At 37.2% G+C, this 24,000-nt stretch overlaps 2 protein-coding genes across 11 annotated transcripts in view; both read right to left on the reverse strand.

The window, feature by feature from the left end:
- Nucleotides 1–2,687: 2,687 nt before the first annotated feature.
- Nucleotides 2,688–7,281, reverse strand: frzb (frizzled related protein). Its single transcript, XM_067445113.1, has 7 exons — nucleotides 6,456–7,281; nucleotides 5,803–5,841; nucleotides 5,600–5,656; nucleotides 5,370–5,435; nucleotides 4,999–5,203; nucleotides 4,861–4,924; nucleotides 2,688–3,808 (listed from the first exon to the last, which is right to left on the reverse strand). Exons 1-7 carry the CDS (start codon nucleotides 6,910–6,912, stop codon nucleotides 3,734–3,736), a joined length of 963 nt encoding a protein of 320 aa, XP_067301214.1. The 5' UTR covers nucleotides 6,913–7,281; the 3' UTR covers nucleotides 2,688–3,733.
- Nucleotides 7,282–8,915: 1,634 nt separating this feature from the next.
- The window catches only part of nckap1 (NCK-associated protein 1), a 56,930-nt gene continuing 41,845 nt past the window's right edge, over nucleotides 8,916–24,000 (reverse strand). For all 10 annotated transcript variants that reach the window (XM_067444460.1, XM_067444455.1, XM_067444459.1 and 7 more), the window contains 8 exons: nucleotides 22,505–22,598; nucleotides 21,789–21,871; nucleotides 20,683–20,763; nucleotides 20,518–20,611; nucleotides 13,484–13,600; nucleotides 13,222–13,331; nucleotides 12,956–13,045; nucleotides 8,916–9,832 (listed from right to left, as the gene is read on the reverse strand). In XM_067444460.1, coding sequence (XP_067300561.1) covers nucleotides 9,716–9,832; nucleotides 12,956–13,045; nucleotides 13,222–13,331; nucleotides 13,484–13,600; nucleotides 20,518–20,611; nucleotides 20,683–20,763; nucleotides 21,789–21,871; nucleotides 22,505–22,598 — 786 coding nt within the window. In that variant the 3' untranslated portion in view covers nucleotides 8,916–9,715. The remainder of the gene's footprint in view (nucleotides 9,833–12,955; nucleotides 13,046–13,221; nucleotides 13,332–13,483; nucleotides 13,601–20,517; nucleotides 20,612–20,682; nucleotides 20,764–21,788; nucleotides 21,872–22,504; nucleotides 22,599–24,000) is intronic.

Consider the following 24,000-nt stretch of genomic DNA (forward strand, 5'->3'; position numbering starts at 1 on the left):
CCATAAACCCCCTGCCTGTGATTATGCTGACCCTGGCTCTCAAACGATGGGTCACAGGTCTGTTTTGATTCAAGTCAAGGACAGCAGGGGAAAGAAAAATTCTATTTGTAAATAATGAAATAGAACTAACCATATAATCATGCATTGAAGTTGATGTCATATAGGATTGATGTTGCTGACTTCAAAAAGCATTATCAAAGGCATTTTATATTAATACAATATTATTATAACAGGCAGAGAAAGTTATAAAAGTCACGATGAAACTGAGCGACAGATCTTTTCTTCTATATTGTTATGTATGCCGACTGTAACAGATTATTGAAAGGAAAAAAAAGTAGGCAGGGGACTTGGTTTTGTGGGCCAGTTATTGATTGGAGGTTGAGATGTTGGGGAAAATGAGCATGAGCTTGCAGAGACGAGGTTTAAGCGGACTAAAATTGGAGAAGTCCTACATATGAGAACTCGTGTTTTCACTGGAAAATTGAGTTTAATTTTGATTAAACATAACAGGTAAAAAAAAAAAAAAATCAAAGGTGGATGGATGATTCGTTCATTGTAAAATAAATAACACGCATTTAGAAAATATAAAAATAGAATAGAAAGGGGTCTGAAATTGTCATCGTAGGTGCATGTCCACTGTGAGAGACATAATCTAAAAAACAAAAAACAAAACAAGAAATCACAATTTATGATGTTTTAACTATTTATTTGTATGATACAGCTGCAAATAAGTATTTGAACACCTGAGAAAATGTTAATATTTGGTACAGTAGCCTTTGTTTGCAATTACAGAGGTCAAACGTTTCCTGTAGGTTTTCACCAGGTTTCCACACACTGCAGGAGGGCTTTTGGCCCACTCCTCCACACAGATCTTCTCTAGATCAGTCAGGTTTCTGGCCTGTCGCTGAGAAACACAGAGTTTAAGCTCCCTCCGAAGATTCTCTGTTGGGTTTAGGTCTGGAGACTGGCTAGGCAACGTCAGAACCTTGATATGCTTCTTACAGAGCCACTCCTTGGTTATCCTGGTTGTGTGCTTCGGGTCATTGTCATGTTGGAAGACCCAGCCTCGACCAATCTTCAATGCTCTAACTGAGGGAAGGAGGTTGTTCCCCAAAATCTCGCAATACATGGCTCTGGTCATCCTCTCCTTATTGCAGTGCAGTCGCCCTGTCCCATGTGCAGAAAAACACCCCCAATGCATGATGCTACCACCCCCATGCTTCACAGTAGGGATGGTGTTCTTGGGATGGTACACATCACTCTTCTTCCTCCAAACACCATTAGTGGAATTATGACCAAAAAGTTCTATTTTGGTCTCATCTGACCACATGACTTTCTCCCATGACTCCTCTGGATCATCCAAATGGTCATTAGCAAACTTAAGACGGGCCTGGACGTGTGCTGGTTTAAGCAGGGGAACCTTCCGTGCCATGCATGATTTCAAACCATGACGTCTTAGTGTATTACCAACAGTAACCTTGGAAACATTGGTCCCAGCTCTTTTCAGGTCATTAACCAGCTCCTCCTGTGTAGTTCTGGGCTGATTTCTCACCTTTCTTAGGATAATTGAGACCCCACGAGGTGAGATCTTGCATGAAGCCCCAGTCCGAGGGAGATTGACAGTCATGTTTAGCTTCATCCATTTTCAAATGATTGCTCCAACAGTGGACCTTTTTTCACCAAGCTGCTTGGCAATTTCACCGTAGCCCTTTCCAGCCTTGTGGAAGTGTATAATTTCGTCTCTAGTGTCTTTGGACAGCTCTTTGGTCTTGGCCATGTTAGTAGTTGGATTCTTACTGATTGTATGGGGTGGACAGGTGTCTTTATGAAGCTAACAACCTCAAACAGGTGCATCTAGTTTCGGATAATAAATGGAGTGGAGGTGGACATTTTAAAAGCAGACTAACAGGTTTTTTAGGGTCAGAATTCTAGCTGATAGACAGGTGTTCAAATACTTATTTGCAGCTGTATCATACAAATAAATAGTTAAAAAATCATAAATTGGGATTTCTGGATTTTTTTTTCCGTTTGTCTCCCACAGTGGACATGCACCTACGATGACAAGTGCCCCCCCCCCATTATTACATAATATATATATTATATTACATACTATATAACAAAATAGTGTTGTTTCACACATTCATTTCATGATAAGTAGTGTCAAATACATTTCATGTTCCTTTAAACTCCTACAGTCTTTGTTTCAGTGGTATTTGTGGGCTCTAAACATGCTCTCTGTGGCCGTCAGTACCTGTGCTGTTGGACGTGGGGTCAGCAGCTGTCACTGCGACAGCTCTCAGGAGCAGGTTATTTACAAAAGTAAGTCTGTAAGACTCTGTTACTGTAGATTATGCGCCCAATATAGACCCACAGCATTGAGAAGCAGAAACAGAGACTCTCTCTCTTTCCCTGACAGCAGGAATGCTTCACAAAACTAGTTTGGACTGGCTCCAGGTTTGCTCTCAATCCAGTGACCAATGGCCAGAGGAAGACGAGGGGAGTTTTTAGGGTCAGGAAACCAGCTTGAAAACAATCATTATCTTTTTGTAATTCCCAAATTTAGTGATGCAAATTGTGTAGAAATGACTCACTTTAACCTAACATAAGTAAATACGCAACCTCTTAATAAGGATGCTGAAATATATATGACACTTAAATAAAAAATAAACACGTCACACAGAGTGAAATAAGATAAAACATTTTTACTTGAACCGAAATACAGTGAAAAATTGTTCTCGGTTGTCTTGGAAGACAGAATGTCTGTTCGCAAAACTAATGACATTTACAATGCATACAAAAACAGCATGTGTCATGTCATCAGCTAGAGTTAAAGACTGAATAATGGACCCTGAAGCATTATGTACAGGTTTTCCAATAATAGCCGTTTCCATTGCATGACACTTTAATTGCAACGTCTTCCTAAGAATGACATTTGAGATCAAACATATCTTAGAGAGAACAGAACTACAGGATTTATCATGTAAAATGTTTTTTTTTGTCTTTTTTAAATGAACACCGTTCAGAAAGCCCAACAGCTTGTTTTCGTCGTCCACGATAATGTTACACTCCTAGTCTTGGATCATTTTGACGTTTTTGTGCTTCTGCCAAAAGGATTCTCTCTCTCTCTCTCTCTCTCTCTCTCTCTCTCTCTCTCTCTCTCTCTCTCTCTCTCTCTCTCTCTCTCTCTCTCTCTCTCTCTCTCTCTCTCTCTCTCTCTCTCTCTCTCTCTCTCTCTCTCTCTCTCTCTCTCTCTCTCTCTCTCTCTCTCTCTCTCATTGTTCTTCAGAAGAACGTTTAATCCTCCTGAGGGTAAATTCAGCGGAGCTGCAGTTCGGGATGAGAGCCCGTTTGTTGCCTTTGTACGCGGAGAGCTCAATGGAGCGCTGCATCACGTCAAAGAACACTGGCATCTCTGTGGCTCTCCACCTTAAGGGTGCTAGAATAATATTCCTCCCTCCCGTTCATCCCTTCCCACTTTGATGGGCAAACGCTGCCCGACACTCGCCAACCCTTTCCCAACAAGTATACACAGCAATGTCAAACCAACATTTTGTTTGTGCAAAGGCAACATTTTGTTTATGAGAATATAACAACAATAAAAAAATAAAGCAAAAAAAAAAAAAAAAAAAAGTACAATAGTGCAATTTTTCAGTTTTAGGAACCTCCTTGGTCAACCTCCTTTAAAACCTCCTCCTCCTCCTTGGTCTTGTCCGTGTGGTTTTTCCAAGGACAGTTAGTGGCGGCTCCGTCTCGTGTTGCTCCTGCCTGGGTTTGGTCGGCTCTGCTCACGCAAAAGCTGGTCCCAGCGCTGGCAAACACATAAAAACATTAGTCACTCCCTTCCCATTGCCCTCTGCATCAGGGGCCTCTTTCCATGTGCTCATTCAGAAGGTCTACAGTGTTATATTTCATGTCAGCAGGTCAAAGGAATAGAACACAGAAATTAACAATACTTTATTCCATGCCAAAGTTGGCAGAATAAAAAATATGTCTTTCCTAGGTATTAGGGCCACAAAAAAGTATCTAGGTTCATTTTTCCTTTTAAAATAATTTGATAAATGCTTGGAATGTATCACTTTATTCTATAAAACCTATTTAGTTTAAATATTTTTTTTTTTGGTAAATTTAAATACTACTTATTATTAATTTATGTTTTGTTATCTTAAAAAAAATATATATATATATATATATATATATATATATATATATATATATATATATATATATATATATATATATATATATATAATAAAGATTCAAAAACAGTTTTTTTATCAAAATCAAAATGAATGTAATGCATATTTTGAGTCATGAACAATTTGACTGTTTTTATGTCAGGTGGTACAACGAAATAGTTGTTTTGTGTGTGTCTATGTGTGAATATATATATATATATATATATATATATATATATATATATATATATATATATTCACACATATATATAAAAACAGTCAAATTGTTCATGACTCAAAATATGCATTACATTCATTTTGATTTTGATAAAAAACTGTTTTTGAATCTTTATTTGTCAATGAATCGTATATGTTATTAATAATTTATACACTTAAAAATATATGAATATTTAATGTGATTCTCTACACCTGTGGTTACTGTCTTAGGACACTTGAGTGAACTTAACTTGAGGAGAACTGACTTCATTCATCCACTAAATATCACCTTTAGACCCGTTGATAAAAATGTATTGAGCATAATTGGCTCATAAAAGTACAATCAAGCATCATTTGTTTGCAGATGCTACTTGATTTGATATTTAGGATATAATGCACTATTTTAAACACAAGTGTCTAAATACTTTTTGGGCCGCACTATAATATGGCATATTTTACGGTTTCATACCTTCACTTTCCGTCCCATTTTGTCTTTCCACTTCTGTGCAATGGATCCATCAATGAGCAGCAGTCTGTTGGAGACATGATTGATTATGAGAACAGAAATATAATCCACAATATCCTCATCGCATAAATCAAGCTCTACCTGGATCTTTCTTCGTTTTCATAACCCATGATGATGTACTCCTCATTGGCTGCTAGTGGAGGACACAGACAACCAGAGTTATAATAAAGAGTGACGGTGTCTCGGGGGATGTTGACCAGAGAAGACTTCAGGACATCTTTGACCTCGACGATGGCGCTCAGGTCATGATTTCGAGTCTTTATCTCTTTTACTCTTGCCCGGATGACTGCAAAGAGAGACAATGAAAGCATGTTGTTTTTAGCATTACAAATAGGACTTTAAGATTTAACCTGCTGTTGAGGAAAGAAAGAGAATGTGTAAGAAATTAAAAAAATAGTTTGAGACCTAACACTTTGCACAAAGTAAATTGCTAAATAACATCCAGGCCTTACCATAATTGTAATTGTTCTTTGAATATGTCTTTTGACCAAGTCGCACAGATTTGCATTTGCACCGATCTGTAAAAGTGAAGGTATTATATGTTCAGAAATTGTCTATATTAATTTTATATCTAAACAGCAAAACAGATTATAAAGCACTTATGTGCAATGTTAAACATATCTGCATGGGATCTAATATTCATTCTGAATTATGCATTAAATGAAATGGTTGAACAGTATACCATTAGCTCCTTTGCAGTTAGCATTGTGTGAATCCATCGGGAAGTCGGGGTTTCCCTCTGTACAAGAACCAGAACTTAGTTTAATATTCAGCTTGCATTTCATTCTTTTCTTGATCTAAACTATCTAATCTGGACACGAAAATAAACCTCTTTAAATCTGAAATATTAAACATATCATATCAAATTATCAAACAAATTCTTACCAGGATTACATTTTGAAGGGTCTTGATAGTAAGGATTATCTTTGGGGAAGAAATATTCAAGGATTATTTTCACTGATGATAATGATCACAGATATTATAAAGAATACAGTAAATATTATAAACAACACAATTAATAATCGTATTTGAATAAATACAAGTATTTGAATCTGGTAAATCCATGTAAATTGAGCCGGATACTGAGATGACTGTCAAAAGTGCTGACTTCACCTTTCAATATATAATAGGATATAATATAATATAATATAATATAATATAATATAATATAATATAATATAATATAATATAATATAATATAATATAATATAATTTTTGGTCCACTTTTTGACACTGAAACTACAAACATAAGTATTCCAATTGACCTGATACCATCCTATATAATAACAAGAATAATACTAACAACCATTTACTTAATATTTACATATACAATGCATACAATAAACGCTCTGTCAACAATATATAAGTACATTCATATTGGGTAGCCTACATTAAATGTAAATTGGGTGTAAAAAAGTGCAAATTGGGCCACTTTTTGACACTAAGATGACTGTTCAAAGAATCCCAATTTACCTGCATTTATATAGCTATAATGATAATACATAAAAAAGTTTAAATAACATAAATGCATGGATAACCTGGCCCCTCTGCCTTGACTATGGCCTCAGGTGAGATGCAGACTCCTCGGTCGTACACGGGCAGCTCCTCGCAGGCCAGACTCTCCGGCCACGTATGGTTGTACTTCTTCATGACCGGCTCGCATCCGCACTTGGCCCGCTCGCACACGGACTTGCAGGGCTTGATGGGGTCGTGCTGGAAGTCGATGGTGCATATGGGCGCGTACATGGCGCACAGAAAGAACAGCAGGTCCGGGCTGCACTGGGTGCCCAGGAGCCCCTCGAACTGCTCGATGGCGAGCACGGCGTTGGCCTGCGTGCTGTGATGGAGGTGGTTGGGCATCTTGGTCATGTTCCACGGCATGGACCTGCACATGGGGATGCGGATGGGCTCGCAGGACGCGGCCGTGGTGCCACGGGGGATCTCCAGAAGACAGGCGATGGCCAGGACGCAGATGAACATCTCGTAGGAAAACATCTTTGTGTGTGTGTGTGTGTGTGTGTGTGTGTGTGTGTGTGTGTGTGTGTGTGTGTGTGTGTGTGTGTGTGTGTATGAGAGAGAGATAAAAACAAAATTGAGAGAAGATGCTAGTAATAATTCACCAAGGACATGCGGAGGTCTTCTGGAGAGCTGGAGACTCTTGCGCGTAAAAGCTCCCCAAAACAAACTTTCTCAAACTAACTTCACCATAGTGAAGTATTGCGTCAGATACCAAAATCTCATCTTTTAAAACTCTCGCTGAAATGGAGGTCGACAAAAATGAATTCTCTCGGAAATGGTGACGAGCGAGACGAGTCCTCGCTTCAGGAGCGCACGCTGGTGAACTGATCTCTGCTCCTGCGGACAGAAAGCGACTGGAAGCAGCTGAAGGAGGAGGAATAAGAGGAGGTGGGCTGGGGACAAGCAGCAGCCCACCTCCTTCTCCATCACTTCAGTCTCCTGGCGCGCCATCAAACACACGACTGTTGACTTACCGCTGCCGTAAATTACTTTAGCCAAGATAAAAGCACATTTTGAATAAGTAAAATAGTACATAAATAGAGTTGTGGACATAAGGTGGTGTTAATTTAAAGGCAGACTTCTAATCAACATCGGCCTGTGTTGATTAGGGGACTACAATAAGGTCAAAACAATTAGAACTCACACTTCACATGTTTTTACAAAAGCACGTGCTGAGCAGGCCTGTTTTGTGGAGCTGATACTTTCGCACATTACTGCTAATAAAATTGCATCATGATAAAGATATTAAGGGCACACATTTTCATTAAAACCTTATGCGTCGGTGTAACCAACTTGTTGGCTATAGGCCTACATGGAAGACTAATTTGCCTAGGAATATTTTTTAGCATAGCAATGTTGGATATGTGAGTAAAATGAGTGAGTAAAATTAGTTTTGGTTTTTTTTGCAACAAAGTACATATTCATATCGCAGACATTATTTCTGAAAGATTCTAGTTGCTAGCAAGCTAATACAGAAAAAACTACAACTACCATAAGGGTACGTTCTTAACATACCAGACAGCCGTTTATAGTCTTTATGTAAAAAGTAGCAATATTTCTGTAGCCTATATGTGATTAATGTTGCACAGCAAAATGTAAAAGAATCTTCAAGAAATGTCAACCTAGTTTACTCATAAATAGAAAAACTATATGCTAAAATCCCTTAAGAAACTCCTGAGGGAACTCGTGACTCGGCGAAAGTGCTACTCTCTTCAGGGTTATATGATTAAAAAGAGCTCTATTAAACAAAATCATGAAGAGATATCTCACCACCAGAATATATAATCCATGGTATAATGCCCTTATGCACAAATATATCAATATGTAACGAGAGGGAGACATGTATCTAGAAAAGCTATAGTAAATTGTATGCATGGCACATAAGCTATATCACGGCTGTTATTACAGGAAATACAAATACATTTTTTTTTTTTTTTTAAATCTCTATGCCAAATAGGGTCACATACAATTTAAATGTGAAGGTAAAAACAAATCCTTAAAAGTATAAAGCCTTTAAAACATCTGCACACAAACTGTGTGCCCTTTGGCTCTTTTATGTGAGAAGATTTAGATTATCAGCCTCAGAGCAAAGAATTTCAGAAATGCTCTTGGACAAAAACAGAATAGTAAAATGCTGTTCTTAGAAGCCATTTTTCATACACCTGCATGATACAATGTCAAGATCACAGGTGCAACCTGTTACACAGGGTTATCACACTTTTTGACAAATACATTTTTATGACCTGTGAAAAAATCTGGAAATTTGTTTATTGTCAATAATAATAATACTAAAAATACAATCAAGAATAATTTATTGATACAAAAAAAAAACATGGAAATGTGAATTGGTTTGACTTAATAATCGACTCAAAAGAACAACATTCCTGCTATTTCATTACAACCCTACTGGCTGTAAACTTGATCTAAAAAAAAAAAACGATTTATATCACTAAACAGCATTAAAGTGGACCAGTCAAACGGCATATGACCTGATGTTTATTCATGTTATGGAAGATACATGGTCATTTCCAAAAAATCCAAAACATATAAAACCAGTTAAGGGAGAGGAGGGGGGAAACAACTGATAAACATTCAATAAATATGTAAGAATGTTTATTATAGCTCACAGACGGGTACAATGGAGTGTCAATGCCACAAGGCATCATGAAAGTTAGTTAAAAAATTATACTATGCTTTGTACAAACAACACTAGGTTGCTTTTATAACATGTAGTTATGCACAATTCTGCCTTTTCAATCCAAATGAGATGTTATATCTATTAATTTGGCAAGTATGTCAAAGGAACACAAAGTGTAATGAAAATAAATGCAAATTCACAGGGAGGGAGAGAGAGAGAGAAAGCACGCAGGAACCCACACAGATTAGATCTAGAACAACATCAAAAAAAGAATCACTGTTTCATAGAGGCATCTGTTATCGTAACAAGCATTTAGCATGATGTATGAGTTTTTAACAATTCACCCTTGCCCTCCCCCCATGTCCCACCACACACAATTAACTATTTAATGTGTTTGTTTCCATGTTCAACCATTGCAAATTAAAACACAAACCAAAATAAAAAGGAAATTAGTGTCACTAGTCCCTGGGATCAAATTCGATTATTGTAAGTGTACAATAAACAAATAATTTTATTCTTTTTTCCCTCTTTATTCAGTGTTATAAAAGATTTGATCCCATTAAAAGTCTTGAACTGGTAAGACTATAACATTGGAGAATCCTACATAGGAATATTCAACGAGTGCTCTTCGCACAGGAACTTTTATGCGGAAGAAGACACAGACTGCTTATATACGGCGTGGTAGGCGTTCCGGAGCAGGACGTATGGGAAGCAGGATTCCAAGAGGTCCATGGTGAGGAATGGTGATTCTTGAACGATCTAGACAAAAACAAAAATCCCTTTTAGAACAGATCTCAGGGTGATTGGGATGTTCTGCTGAAACTGACACACGTGGGCTTAAAAGCCCCTAGCTTTCCATTAGAGCCTAATTCAGCGCATCCTGCAGATTATGCTTCAAAGAGTAAAAAATCCCACGGACAAATCCCCACAAGCCTTACAGATCAAAAGAGCTGTGTGACTCTCGTGTACAAACAACAGAAACAGTCCGTAGCACATTTTCCCAGTCATCAGATGCTCATGGACTCATTGCTGCCCACTTTTTCAGTTGGCTTGGTTCTCTGAAGTACTTTTCCCCATTCATTTTTTCCATTGGGATTTTAAAACATTCTTTAGTTCCAAGCCTTAAACCAAACTGATCCGCTCTGAGATCAATCATAATATTACAGCATTTGGTTCAAAACAATACCGTACGTTATAATTTATGAGAGAATGAACTATTAATCCCATAAATGCTGTAATATAACACTACAGACTTCAGTCAATGATGAGTATAAAAACAATTTAAATTTACTGCAATACTTTTCCACTTGAAACCCCTGCCCCAAATATATACACTTTTTTGAAAAAAGTTTATTATTATGCTCATCAAGGCTGCATTGTTTCATTAAAAATATAGTAAAGGTAATATTATGAAATACTACTAAAAATGTAGATTAGAAATCCTTCAGAAAACATTCTAATATGCTGATTTGGTGCTCAAGATTTTATTTTTTAAACTATTAAAACAGTTCTGGCTACTTAATATTTTCCTGGAAATACATTCTTCTAGGATTCTTTGATGAATAGATTTTCTTTCCCCTTAGTTTGCCAGGTTGTGATTTCGTTTTCCATTGTATCATAAATGGTTTCCCCAAAAAATCATTAGCCAACTATGGTTGCAGTTTCTGTTGTTACACTTGTTATAGTTCAACGATTTGGCACTTCTCAAAAACCATCACAAACTTGCGCGGTTGGAAGTACAGCTCTCGAGTCGTGGCTAGAATCATGGATTATGGTTAAAATAAAGTGGACTTAAAACTAAAACTTAAGACTTTTAAATGCTTGCGTGACGCATGAAAACAACATGAGAGTGAGTAAATGTAGAATTGAAATTTTTTGAATGAACTAATCATTTACAGCAGTGGTCGGCAACTGGCGGCTGATTGCTTTGAGAGCGGCTGGTTCTGAAATATATCTGCCATGATATTATATCGGAGGCGAGCTGGTGAGAGCTGTGCAGGTAAACTGCCCTCACGTCAAGAGATGTCTAGTCTAGTGGCTTGTGCAAAGCGGTGCAGCCCTTAGCCTCATTAGCGAACAGGGCAGAGTTCGTATGAAAAATTGGTAATGTGAAAGCTGTCATGCGGACCTGGGAGCGCAGCAGAACCACACCATACCTGGAGGAGGTCCATATTCCATTTTCCATTTTCTTGAGTAGGAATATAGTGCGGCTCCTTAAAGAGATGCGTGTTTCCTGTGAAACTGCCGCTATTTTGTGTGTGTGCTGCAATTCACGTGAACAGTGTGAGTTATCTTGTTCAGAAAAGTAACCTGCGTATTCGTTTTAGACGATTGTAATGTATTTCGTTCAATAAAACACATGTACTGTAAGCAGTGATGGTGTTAATGATTTACCTCAGATAAGAGCGAGAGTGAGCTTGCAGTGTATTCGCGCAGCGCACTCAGACTGCAGAGTGTGTGCTAAGTGAAAAAACTCACTTTTCTTTTGACCTGGAGTCTAATTAAAGTTAAGCAGAATATATGGTAGCTTATGTAGGCAATAACTGCACTTGTTTCAGAGTAATGTTATTGTTAACCCTTTTCTTTCCCTATTAATGTTTGCTGCTGCATCCTTTACGTCTATGGCTGATCTCAAATTCTCCAACTATGGGCCATGAATCAAACAGAAAAAGCGTACTGCGTTAATTGCGCGTTGATAAAATTAGTGGCGTTAAAATGAATTTGCTTTAACGTGTTATTAACGCGTTCATTTTGACAGCCCTACTCTGCACACGATGTAATAATCCCATACTTCCAGCATGCAAACAATTAAATAAATGCAGTTTAGTGCGTGACGATGCCAAGGAATAATTCTGAGTGTAAAAGTATGCTATGCCAAATAATTATTACAATAAGTTAGGCTCCACTGTGTAACAAGCAAAATAAAATAAACATTTATTATTCACAATATGGAAAGAGGAAATAACAAAACTGTTTGTTAAGAGCATGACTCAAACATGACATTAATGAGATTATTCAAGTCTACTTTAATTTTTATCCATTCCGCATCTCCCACATATGTGTGTTTTAGCATTGTGGTCTGTGTTACCTGTTGTTGAATGAAGATACTTGCCAGATTATGTGTCACTACTGCTTTATTATTTATCAATTTTTTAACAGAGTAACAGCTCACTACCAGTTACAAAATACACTGTAACTGTATCTTAGGCGATTCGAGTTGTATTTTTCATCAATTTACTTTTTTTTTAAATATCCCTTGACTATATTCTGACCCTCCATCTAGTGGCGATTTATCTTTTTTGGCCTGTGGCCAGATATACTTGCCAACCCGGATTTACAGTTTGGGAATATCATTTTGACATGCTTCTTGTGATTAGAACTGTCATTGACGGCTGTCATCAAATTAGTGATCTCGAATAGATTAATTAGTAGAAGTTACTACTCCTCCACCTGCGCAGGACATCAATAATGACAGTCCTATATTATAGAATCAATGTGGTTCTAACGAAAGAGGTGTGACCGTGTTACTACCGTTTCGGGAAACGATCATGACTAGTTGGTTATTTTCTATGGTAGCTAATTACCGAGTCACATCGTTGCACGGGAAATGCACTTCTGATAAGCGGAGTTCTCTTTAGAATTATGGCTACTGTAATTCATCTTCACCTTGTATTTTGCAATTCATTTTTTTATTAAAGTGACATATACAGAAGTATATATCATAGAAAACCTCAAAAAGTCTTGAAATATTAATACATTCTCATTAAAAATTGATGTCTATGTCTATGAAGAAAATAATTTTCACTTCTGCAACTCCACTGCTGCACACCATTGCGAAGTGCTCTCTCTTTAGTCCTGTGACGGAGGTGTGGATTCACTCACCATGTCCAGAAGCAGGTAAACAGACTCCCTGTTCCGTGTAGTGGTTTTATCCGTCTCCTGTCCAATTTTCAGCAGGCTGGAGGAGGCGAGCTGGGGAAGACACGTGGGAGAGAAATACAGGATTTTATTAAGCTGCAAAGTCCCAGAGAGAGTATTTATTGTTTATATGTTAATGCAATTGCATGTTGTAGAGTTCAAAGGAAAAGTACAAATTAGAAAAGAAAAACCCAGGATTTAGGACTATTACAGCTAATACTGTTACTTACGGCAAGGAACTCTTTCAGGCGATCCTCTATGCTGCCCTTGTGAATAGTGAACAGAGCAGCGGCAATCTGGTTTATCGCTTTAGCCAGACAGTGAATGTTGTTGCAGTGACCTTAAAACATTTATAGAGAGTTAACACACACACGATAAATGTCATGCACATTAAAACGCGTCGTTCCAGCGGACCGCAGTTCAAACAGCACAGATATAATCTGATTTCATTCGCAGCGGTTCAGCGCGAGTCTGAAATGTAAAAATTGGTACCTTCTATTGCGGGACTGTACTGTGACATCACGTTGCTGGCCAGGGTCGGCATGGAAACGGCCACAAAGACCATCAACAGGCAGGCGATCTTGTACTCTTCCTCTGGGCTAATATTTTCTGTTACAAACATGGAGAATTGAGTTCATGAATTTTCCTTTAGGTAACTCGGAGAAGCACTGATGTGTTGCCATTGTGAGACGGCAGGGAAATCGCAGCAATTGCATTTCTCTCTCTGGACAGTGTCCTAAAATCTGCGTGAAGAGCCAAGAAAAACAGCACTAATGTCCAAAAATTAACTCTTATTTATGTTATTAACGCAACAGCATTTGGGAGTGATTCAATTAAGTCTAGTTTGAGTTGACTCGCTATTTAGATAGTAAACAGAAGAGGTTTGGATTTAACCATCAGGGGAATAGAACAAAAACATTGGTGCGGCCAAGAGGCCCTGGAGGGTCTGGGCTGCTCTGAGAAAATGAAAGCTGTTCACCGGAGAGCTTTGCTCAATTCGAGAGAACTGCTGTGCGGTATGAGGGGTTTAAGCGCACAAGGCTCTTCTCAGGAGGCTGATCCCTCGATTGGGCTCTAATGCCCGATTGAAGGTTTGACAAGCAACACTAGACAAATGCATCTGAAAAGCTACAGAAGCTACTCTGAAACTAGTTTTGCAAATGAGAAGATCATTTGAAGCATTACATAACATATAACATAACACAACACAACAACATATATAACATAACATAAACATATAACATATAACATAACATATAACATAACATAACATATAACATAACACAACACAACACAACAACATATATAACATAACATAAACATATAACATATAACATAACATATAACATATAACATAACATAACACAACACATCATATCATATAACATAACATAACACAACACAACAACATATATAACATAACATATAACATATAACATATAACATATATAAAAAAACACATCATATCATATCATATCATATCATATCATATCATATCATATAACATAACATATATGATAACATAAGTGATAAATGATAAACTACATATGACAACCTACAATTTAATTCTACATATGCTACAATTCAAAAGTTTGGGGTTGGTAAAATGTTATAAATGTTTAAAAAAATACATTTGACATTTATTTGATCAAACTATAGTAAAAACTGCAATATTGTGAATTATTATTGCAATTTAAAACATCAGTTTTCTATTTAAATTTATTTAAAATGTAATTTATTGCTGTGATGCAAAGCTGAATTTTCAGCATCATTACTTCAGTGTCACATGATCCTTCAGAAATTATTCTAATATGATGATTTCTTATTATTTTTGCGGAAACTGTAAAACCGTGTTTTGTTCCAGGTTTCTATGACGAACAGAAAGCTGGAAAAAAAGTATTTTTTGTAAAATAATTAATGAAAAAAAAAAAAAAATGTTTTAATGAAAGTACTAATTAATAAAAAAAAATATATATTATTGGTCAAAAACTTCTGAACAGTGTACACTAATAAACGTTTGTAAAAAATAATAATAGTCAGCATATTAAGAACCAACATGGAAAACCAACTGGAGATAAGTATATCTACACTTAATAAACTATAAAAACACCTTTATTCATATAACCAAGTCAAAATCACAGCGACAAAGATTAAACCATTAAACAATTCATCTTTTACTCCAGCGAATGAACTGATTAACAAAGAAAGCATTTAAATTGCCTCAGTTATCTTGTCTGCAAAGCTGCATTAGTAAATAAAATAAAAAAAGTGATGTGACATTACATTGTTACATTTAAAAGTAGCGTTACTGGCAAAGTGACGCTGTTTCGAAAAGAGCCGAGCACTGTCACGTCACTTTTACTTAGCTACTCTTCAACACTGAAAACAGCACTCATGAGACACTAAAGTGCAGATCTGCTATGCACAGATATTTTTATTATTTTTAACTCTTGAGGTTGTGGTTAAGATAGGCCTGGCCATGTGAGGTTTTAAACATTCTTGTGAAATCATTCACCACAGAAATAATAAGACATGGTAAACTGATACTGTGACCGACGTGAACATGGGTGTGGATGTAATGCATGTTTTTGAGTGTGTATTATAGTGTGAGGTTACACCGTAATCACAGTGCAAGCGAGCATCCTTAGGGCCGGTTCACACAGAACGCCTTTTTGCTGTTAAAAGTGCACGTTTTTTAAAAGTTGAACTTAATTTAACATGGGCGCTGCCTTTTTAGAATGCCATGAAACGCGAACGCAATGGTCATACTACCCGTCCGTCCAGCGCGTTTACATTGAGAAACAACGGAAAGTAGCGCAGTGGAATGGAAAAATGCATTCTGTATGAACGGTTCCTAACACTGCAGTACATGACCAGATTAATATAAAGCATGTGATACCACTTAACGTGTCAGCACAAACCAAACCTTTTATTTTTTTACAGCCAGCTAGCTTGCATCCAAGGTCTTAATACAGGGATTTCTGGTAAATCATTTGGCATGAAATGGTCTTTAGATTTGAGCACCAAAGTGCACTTTGGAAAAATAATTCCTGTTCAACTTTTCTTTCAAGTGTGTGCACACCGACATCACATTTTGGTAACTATGTATTTTGTGGCAAATGCTGATGAAAGGAGAAATCCAAAAGTGGAAGTTCCCGCTCTAACAAATCTAGACCAAAAACACCTGATGCATATCTGCACTTTCTTAGAAGGCCAAAACCTAAGAACTTCCAGTTACAGCATTTTATTTTCCTCAATGATGATTTTGTTGTTGCCAGTTATATAATGATGCCAAAAAGGATTCAACAGTTGCATCTGAGATCAAATTGGCCTGATGCATTGCCAATTTCAATGGTTTGATATAAACTATTTGTGCACTAAATTCCAAGCCTTGCAAAGCCCTATTATATAAATAAACATGTGATTGAGTAAGTAAATGGGTTAAACATTCAATCATCATTCGCTGAGAATACAAGGTAAAACTTTAGTTAAGGGTCCAATTCCAATTAGTTGCTTATTAGCATGCATATTACTATTAGCCTAGAAATCTAGACGCACCCTAGCGGCAGCAAACCTAATCTGCCGCGAGTGTTGTCTAGCAACTCTGAATACACTTCTGAGCTGTAAAAGCCAAACTCTGGTCAGGCAAATCACATCGTGTATAGAGTCGGTGGGCGGGGCTTAACATAATGACGGCAGAGTTGCGCTTGCATGCTACTAGTAACACTAAACACAGATGCTGGCAAACTTGGAGTTGAGCTTTTCTCTGAGAAAAGAACTAAGAACGACACTGAAATCATTCTTAAAAAGGAAAGATGTGTTTGGAGTTTAGCCGATCGGGTACGGCGAAAGTTTCATCTTCACATGTTTACTAGCATCAACTAGCTCTGCTTCACATTGCTCTGGTTGGTTGTAGCTCTATCCTATCGCGTACAGAGGGAGTTTGAAAGACAACCGTTTATCCCGCCCCTCGGATTGAGCCCTGTCTATGGTGAGTTTCCAGACCAAACATCTTGATGTGGGTCTGGCTTGTCAGGCTATATTACTAGTATATTGGCTGTTAATATTTCTAACGCACATATTAATGCCTTGTTCAGCATGAGCATATTCTATATCTCTTAAAGGCACAATATGTAAGATTTTTAGATTAGGGTTAGGGTGAGTTACAGGTGCTGGTCATATAATTAGAATATCATCAAAAAGTTAATTTATATCACTAATTCCATTCAAAAAGGGAAACTTGTTTATTATATTCATTCATTTCACACAGACTGATATATTTCAAATGTTTATTTCTTTTAAAGTCCCACGGAACTGGAAGTAGTGAGTGAGTTTTATTCAGTGCTGTGACGTATTTCAAAATGAAATGGGATATTGATCAGAGGGCAGAGTTTACCTCAGCACTCCTCAGTTAAGCATTAAGCATTTTAAAACCCAAGCCGTCAAATTGACGTCATCTGAGAAGGAACGCCATAACTTTTCAGATTTTGTTCACCCTAAAACCTGTATGTGCTAACAAGTAAATAAGATCGATTTTGTGTGGACTTTCATTTTGATGATTATAACTGACAACTAAGGAAAAGTACATGTACAGCACACAATACTTAGTTGGGGCTCCTTTTGCCTGAATTACTGCAGCAATGTGGCGTGGCATGGAGTCGATCAGTCTGTGGCACAGCTCAGGTGTTATGAGAGCTCAGTTTGCTCTGATAGTGGCCTTCAGTTCTTCTCATTGTTGGGTCTGGCATATTGCATCTTCCTCTTAACAATACCCCGTAGATTTTCTATGGGGTTAAGGTCAGGCATGTTTGCTGGCCAATTAAGAACAGGGATACCATGGTATTTAAACCAGGTACTGGTTCCTTTGGCACTGTGTGCAGATGCTAAGTCCTGTTAGAAATCTGCATCTCCATAAAGTTGGTCAGCACCATAAAGTTGGAAGCATGAAGTGCTCTAAAACTTCCTGGTATACGGCTGCGTTGACCTTGGACCTCAGAAAACACAGTGGACCAACACCAGCAGATGACATGGCACCCCAAACTAGGGCTGTCATTTAAAAAAAAAAATCTAATTTGAATGGATATCAAATATCAAGCAATGTATTCGAATATATTAGCAGTTTTCCCCATGATTGTGTAGCCTACATAACTAGACTGAGAGACCATTAAAGGTCTTTTCAGGTGCTTTGAGTTAATTAGCTGATTAGAGTGTGGCACCAAGTGTCTTCAATATTGAACCTTTTCACAATATTCAAATTTTCAAATGTGGGATTTTCTTCAGTTGTCAGTTATAATTAGGGCTGGGCGATATGACGAAATATATCGTCTGGACGATAGAAAATGTCTATCGTTTTATATTAGGCTCTATCGCTTACGCCACGATAAGGCGTTTATGGCAGAATTTTACGTCAAGATGCACCTCACGCCACGGCATGCCCATGGACGCTGCAATACATAAACAAACATGGAGGAAGACGGTAGTAGACGCGGTTCAGACCAGGGTAATTCTCAGAGTAATTATGCCAGAATAGTGGCATAAGCGCTCAAAACAAACTTCAGACACAGACGCTGCAACGGGCTTTTACGCGTGGCACACCAGCCATATATTGAAATATTTTAATGGCAGGCGTAGGGATGGCGAAAACTAAACATTTTCTTGACCGACCACCGAGCCTCATTAGCCGGTTGAAACAGGTTAACCGATTAGTTTAAAATATGCTGCGCTATTTGAAATAATAGCCGCGAGCCGCGCTCCCTCTGTCTCTCTCTCGCTCTCTCACTCACACACACACGCGCTGCCGCCTCCCTTCCACTCACGTCACTTTTTTTAAATCCCCCACAGCGCGAAACACGAGTCCCGCAGAGGAGCTTGTTTGTAATCAGAGGACAAATGGCTCATTAGTTTCGAAATGGTTTGGGTACAAGGTGATCGCGTTGTAAATAAAGGCGTTTGTCCAGCCTTAGAAGCTCATTTGAAACATTGCCGCGGCTCATTTAAGAAAATGACAGCTCCGAAGAGACGCCGCTTTAGTTCGAGGTAGTGCTAACAATAATAAAGAAAGATGATCAACACCTCATGTGTTACCACTGAAATGAAGATGTAATATATTTCCAAATGTAAGCCCATCTTAAGCGAAATGCACGCTTCATACTGTCGTCTGCCCTGGCTCTAACCTCGAGTGTTTACTTTTTGCAAACCTTGTGAGCGCGCAAACCCAAACGCTGTGACCTCGCGCCAAATGTTTTTATTGGTTTATTAAGTACAAACAGGCGAGTTATGAAAAATTGAGCGCGAGGGATATGTTCAATCACACAAAAAGATTTTGGAATGAGACGGCCACCTGTAGTAGCGTTTAGTCCACTGTCTATAATAGCCTAATTTAGAGATCACTTTTTTATTTATTTTAACCAACAACTTTGATCGGTTAACGTTGATACGGTCAGCCATCGGTCAAACGGTCATCGGTTAACATCCCTAGGCAGGTGTTAACTTTACCAACAGTCTTGCTTTAAAAAAAGGTTCTAAATAAAATAAAAATGTAGTCCATACTACCTTTATTTGTTTTGTATATCATTTCAAACTGCATTTCCACATTGCAATTTTGTATAGACTATTCATAAACTGAATTAACAGAAAAATTGTTATATCGTTATGTATATCGTTATCGGGATATCAAATGAGCTATATCGGGATATGAAATTTTGGCCATATCGCCCAGCCCTAGTTATAATCATCAAAATTAAAAGAAATAAACATTTGAAATATATCAGTCTGTGTGTAATAAATTAATATAATACACAAGTTTCACTTTTTGAATGGAATTAGTGAATTACATAAACTTTTTGATGATATTCTAATTATATGACCAGCACCTATATTTTGTTGACTTGTGTACTTGCATTATCGCAAATGTTTCCAAGAATGTTTAAATCCAGAGAAACAAGCTATTTTAACTAGAACACTGACCTATCAATTACATCATAACTGCATAACCTTTGGTTTTATTTTGTAGAAAACATGGAAACACCAAAGATGCTTTAATATATTGTGTGTTTTATTAGATAGGTGAGCAGCTGTTTGGATACATTCATCGACAGAAAACGAATCTATTTATATGGGTCATCCTTTAGCACCGCCCACGATACGCCTCAATCCGCTCTGTTTTTTTTCCGGAAAGACTCGGTACAGCCTATTTTTCTTTTATAAATATAATAAAACTAAAGACTTTTCGGAGATATGAAGGATGCAATACTACTCTATAGGTACTCAAGATTGACATGAGATTGACTGAAACTGAGTGTTTCACCCCCACTTTAATAGTTAATTAATGATGAGAATTGGACCATAATCCAAAGTGTGAATGAATAAGATCTTTGCTGTATATCTTTCACACAAAAATTTATACTGACCCCAAACTTTTGAAAGCTAAGGTTTTTATGTTGATGCCAAAAGGGATTTAAAATTTGTATGTGGGATCAAAATGGCCTGATGCACACTGCCATTTTGAATGGACTTAAATAACTTACCAGACTTCTGGGAAGACAGAGCCACTACCAGAGCTGGGTCGATCTCACAGGGCAGGCCTGCGGCAGAAGACAGCTCGTACACGTTCATGGCGACCTGAGAAAAGGGAGATTTTCAGGTCCATCGGCCCATTGTTACTGCCAACAGCAAGTCTGAACGTCACCTACCTTCATGTCAGTTTCACGAGGAATGTGGTCTTTGAAGTCTTCCACGGAGCTCACCAGGAAGGGAATGTGGCAGGACAGCACCTGGAGAAAAGGACACATCTGTGATTAGAGCTCATTTGTGCTCCAAACAAAGGAATAGTCAACTGTCAACCTCTTTCCAATGCCATATTTTCTGTCTTCCTTCAAACACAGAAGAATGTCGGAGCTGCTGGTTTCCTTACAATAAAAGTGCACAGTGATTTATGCAGTCAAACAAAAAACATTAATTATAGTCTATATTGGTATATTCCAACAATGATGAAATATATATGGGGAAAAAGGCAATTATCATTCACTAAAAATCTTACTGTAACGCCAACATCTCATTCATACTTTATATTTAAACTTGTCATGTGACATGGGACAACCAAAACTAATGCATCTTCACATGGCAAATTTGAATCAATTACATTTGAGTATAAACTATACACTTTTATATTATTTATTAATATTTTAAATTAGCTTTCATTTTTATATTTCCATTTTTAATTTTGATTTCATTTTTAATGTATTATAGGCTTCAGTCATTTTTTATTAATTATATATTATAGTATTACTATAAAATATAGTACATATATTATAGTATTAGTTTTTATTTATTTCTATTTAGTTTTCTATTTGTTTTAAATTAATTAATTCATTTAACTAAACAAATGTTTATTTTAGTTCTAATTTCCATTTCAGTTTTTACATCTAATAATACATTTTTTTAAGCTTAGTTTAAATGAACAAAAAATATTTTAAAAAGCGTTTTAGTCAACTCTGATTTGAATATATGAGATTTGAGAGCTTTAGAAGCACAAAAAGACATCACATGAAATCAAAATGTTTGTCCTTTTGTCCTTTTTGAGCTTAGTTGTACAAATCACCATTCACGTTTGCTCAGCTGTACGCAAAAATAGCAGCTTGAACATTTTACCTAACATCTCTTTCATGGTAGAAAAAAGTAATACAGGGTTGGATTGAGCAAGATTTCAGTTGGGATGCACAGCATCCTTCCGTGAAGTTGAAGTGCTGTCCATGTGAGTGTGTGAGAAACAAAACAAGACGTCTGCATAACTACTTACATCTCTGAGAGCTTCCTGAGCTAGAGAGCGGAATGACAAAATCACGCCGATGATGGTCATCCGTTTCAGTACGCTGTCAACCGCTACAGAAATAGAAGACAAGTCTTATTAATAACTTCCAAAAATAGGCCATTTTTGTCCTTTAGAACCAATAGAAATAGGTCTGCAGGTGGTGTGTATATGGGCCACATTCCTCAGACGGGATTTTAAATCCCTGCTCACATTTGAGCTTAGGAATACATGACTGTATGAGGACAAACCATAACAAATACCACAAATAGCTCTGTGTAGAGGGTCCTGTCTGCCCTGAGGGTGGGTGTTATTATAGCTCAGACCATGAAATTCCAGTTATTGTCTAATACAGTGCTTCTAGGCCTGGTGGCAAATGGAAATGACTGGAAATGTACAATTGGTTTAATTAAAAAAATAGTGTTTTTTTTTTTTTAATTTACGACTAAACCCGTGTCAAAACGCAAGTCTCCTCTCATTCAAGCTAATTCTGGCTAAAAAAACACCACTTTGACAGGAAACTAAGTGACATACAAAGTGGCCAAACACAGTTTGCTTTGTTTTTATATGCTGTTCATGGGCAGATTCATCTGAATTTAGTTGATATACTATTGCATTTAGTATTTTATAGTATATGTTTATTTTCACATCCTTGCTGAATAAAATAATTATTATTAATAATAATAATTAATAAATAAAATACTCACATGTAAGCCGCTTAAAGAGTGCTGCCATATGGTCCGGCTTGTCGAAACTGGTCCTCATCTGGGTTAGAACCTCCACATTGTCCACCACAAGTTTCTGTAATGGCAACAAAAGTCGTAAGATGAATAAGCAGGAAAATATTATGTGAACAAGTCTGAAGTCTGTACATCCACAGGAGGACATAATAACCTACATGCATCATTAAAGGCATTACAATATAACAACGGCATTTATGGCATAATGCTGATTACCAGAAAATATTTCTAAAGTGATAGCTGGCACAAACGCTGTCGATTGAACATAATTTTGAACAGAGAACATTACTTTTATCACCAAAGCAGAACAATTTTGAACAGTAGCCGCATGAAATCGCCTGAGAAGGAAACTGTGATGAAACGCAAGAGCACAAGTTTGCATGTCAACAAATGATTTGCGTAATTTGAGCTCTAAGAGAAAACATATTCCATGTTAAAGTGCTTTGGTGAACATGGGGCAGAATAGCAATGGAGAATAAACCATTTCACTCTTCAGCTGATTGTGGGTGAGATAGGAAACCTGGTTCTTTTTCCCCTAAATTACTTTCAGCTGAGGGAGAGAGGTTTGCATGTTAGAACATCACTGACATGTGCCAAGCCTGTGTTCACACACTTTGGCTGGCTCTCATTGCTCAAGAAACTTTTATAAAGGCAGAAGGCTGATTACATGCATCATGTATTTGCAAACCTGCAGTCATTATTGAGTAAAATACATTTTGAAAAAAATAAACAGGGTTTTACATGTAGATGCTCTGCCTAAGAGAGAAAAACAGTTAATTCCTACATCACGACATCAGGGAGTGCAAACAATCATTCCCTGAACAATACACCATTCATACTTCATGAGGAAGGCTTTGCCTTCAGAATAATCAAAGTAGCATTTGGTTCAGGTATGATCATAGTTGCCATTAATCCATCATTGCTGACATTTTTCAGCTGTTGGTGTCTAAATGTTATCCAATAACTCGGAGCGAGGGGAAGTGCTACTTAAACACTGTTCCCAGTAAGTAGGCCCACAAGGAATCTGTGGCTGAAGAAATCCACAAAAAAGCTCTTCAGATTTCTATAATATTGGAACGTCCATCATTCACAAAGATTAACACACCCTGTGAGACAACTTCCCCAAGTGTACTAATCTCAGCCCTAAGGTCATGCCATGCCATGCTGCCATCTTTACTCGTGTGCAGGACTATATTTTTGTACAACCAACAAAACATTATTTTTTGCATCTTCAACACATTTGACTGTATTTAAATCCAGTATTTCTCAATAAAAAAAAATGGTCAAAGTGAAATTTTAAAATATAATAATGCACATAATGAGAAACAAATGAGAAAAAAATGGTCTACACCTGTCGCTATCCCTACCCTTGCAGGTAATTAGAAGTGACAATCCAAAATAAAATTATAAATAAATACAATAAATAATTTAATTAATTAATATATTTCCACAAATTCAGTCTG

The sequence above is a fragment of the Pseudorasbora parva genome, chromosome 5 (genome assembly GCF_024679245.1).
Source record: "Pseudorasbora parva isolate DD20220531a chromosome 5, ASM2467924v1, whole genome shotgun sequence".
Lineage (NCBI taxonomy): Eukaryota > Metazoa > Chordata > Actinopteri > Cypriniformes > Gobionidae > Pseudorasbora > Pseudorasbora parva.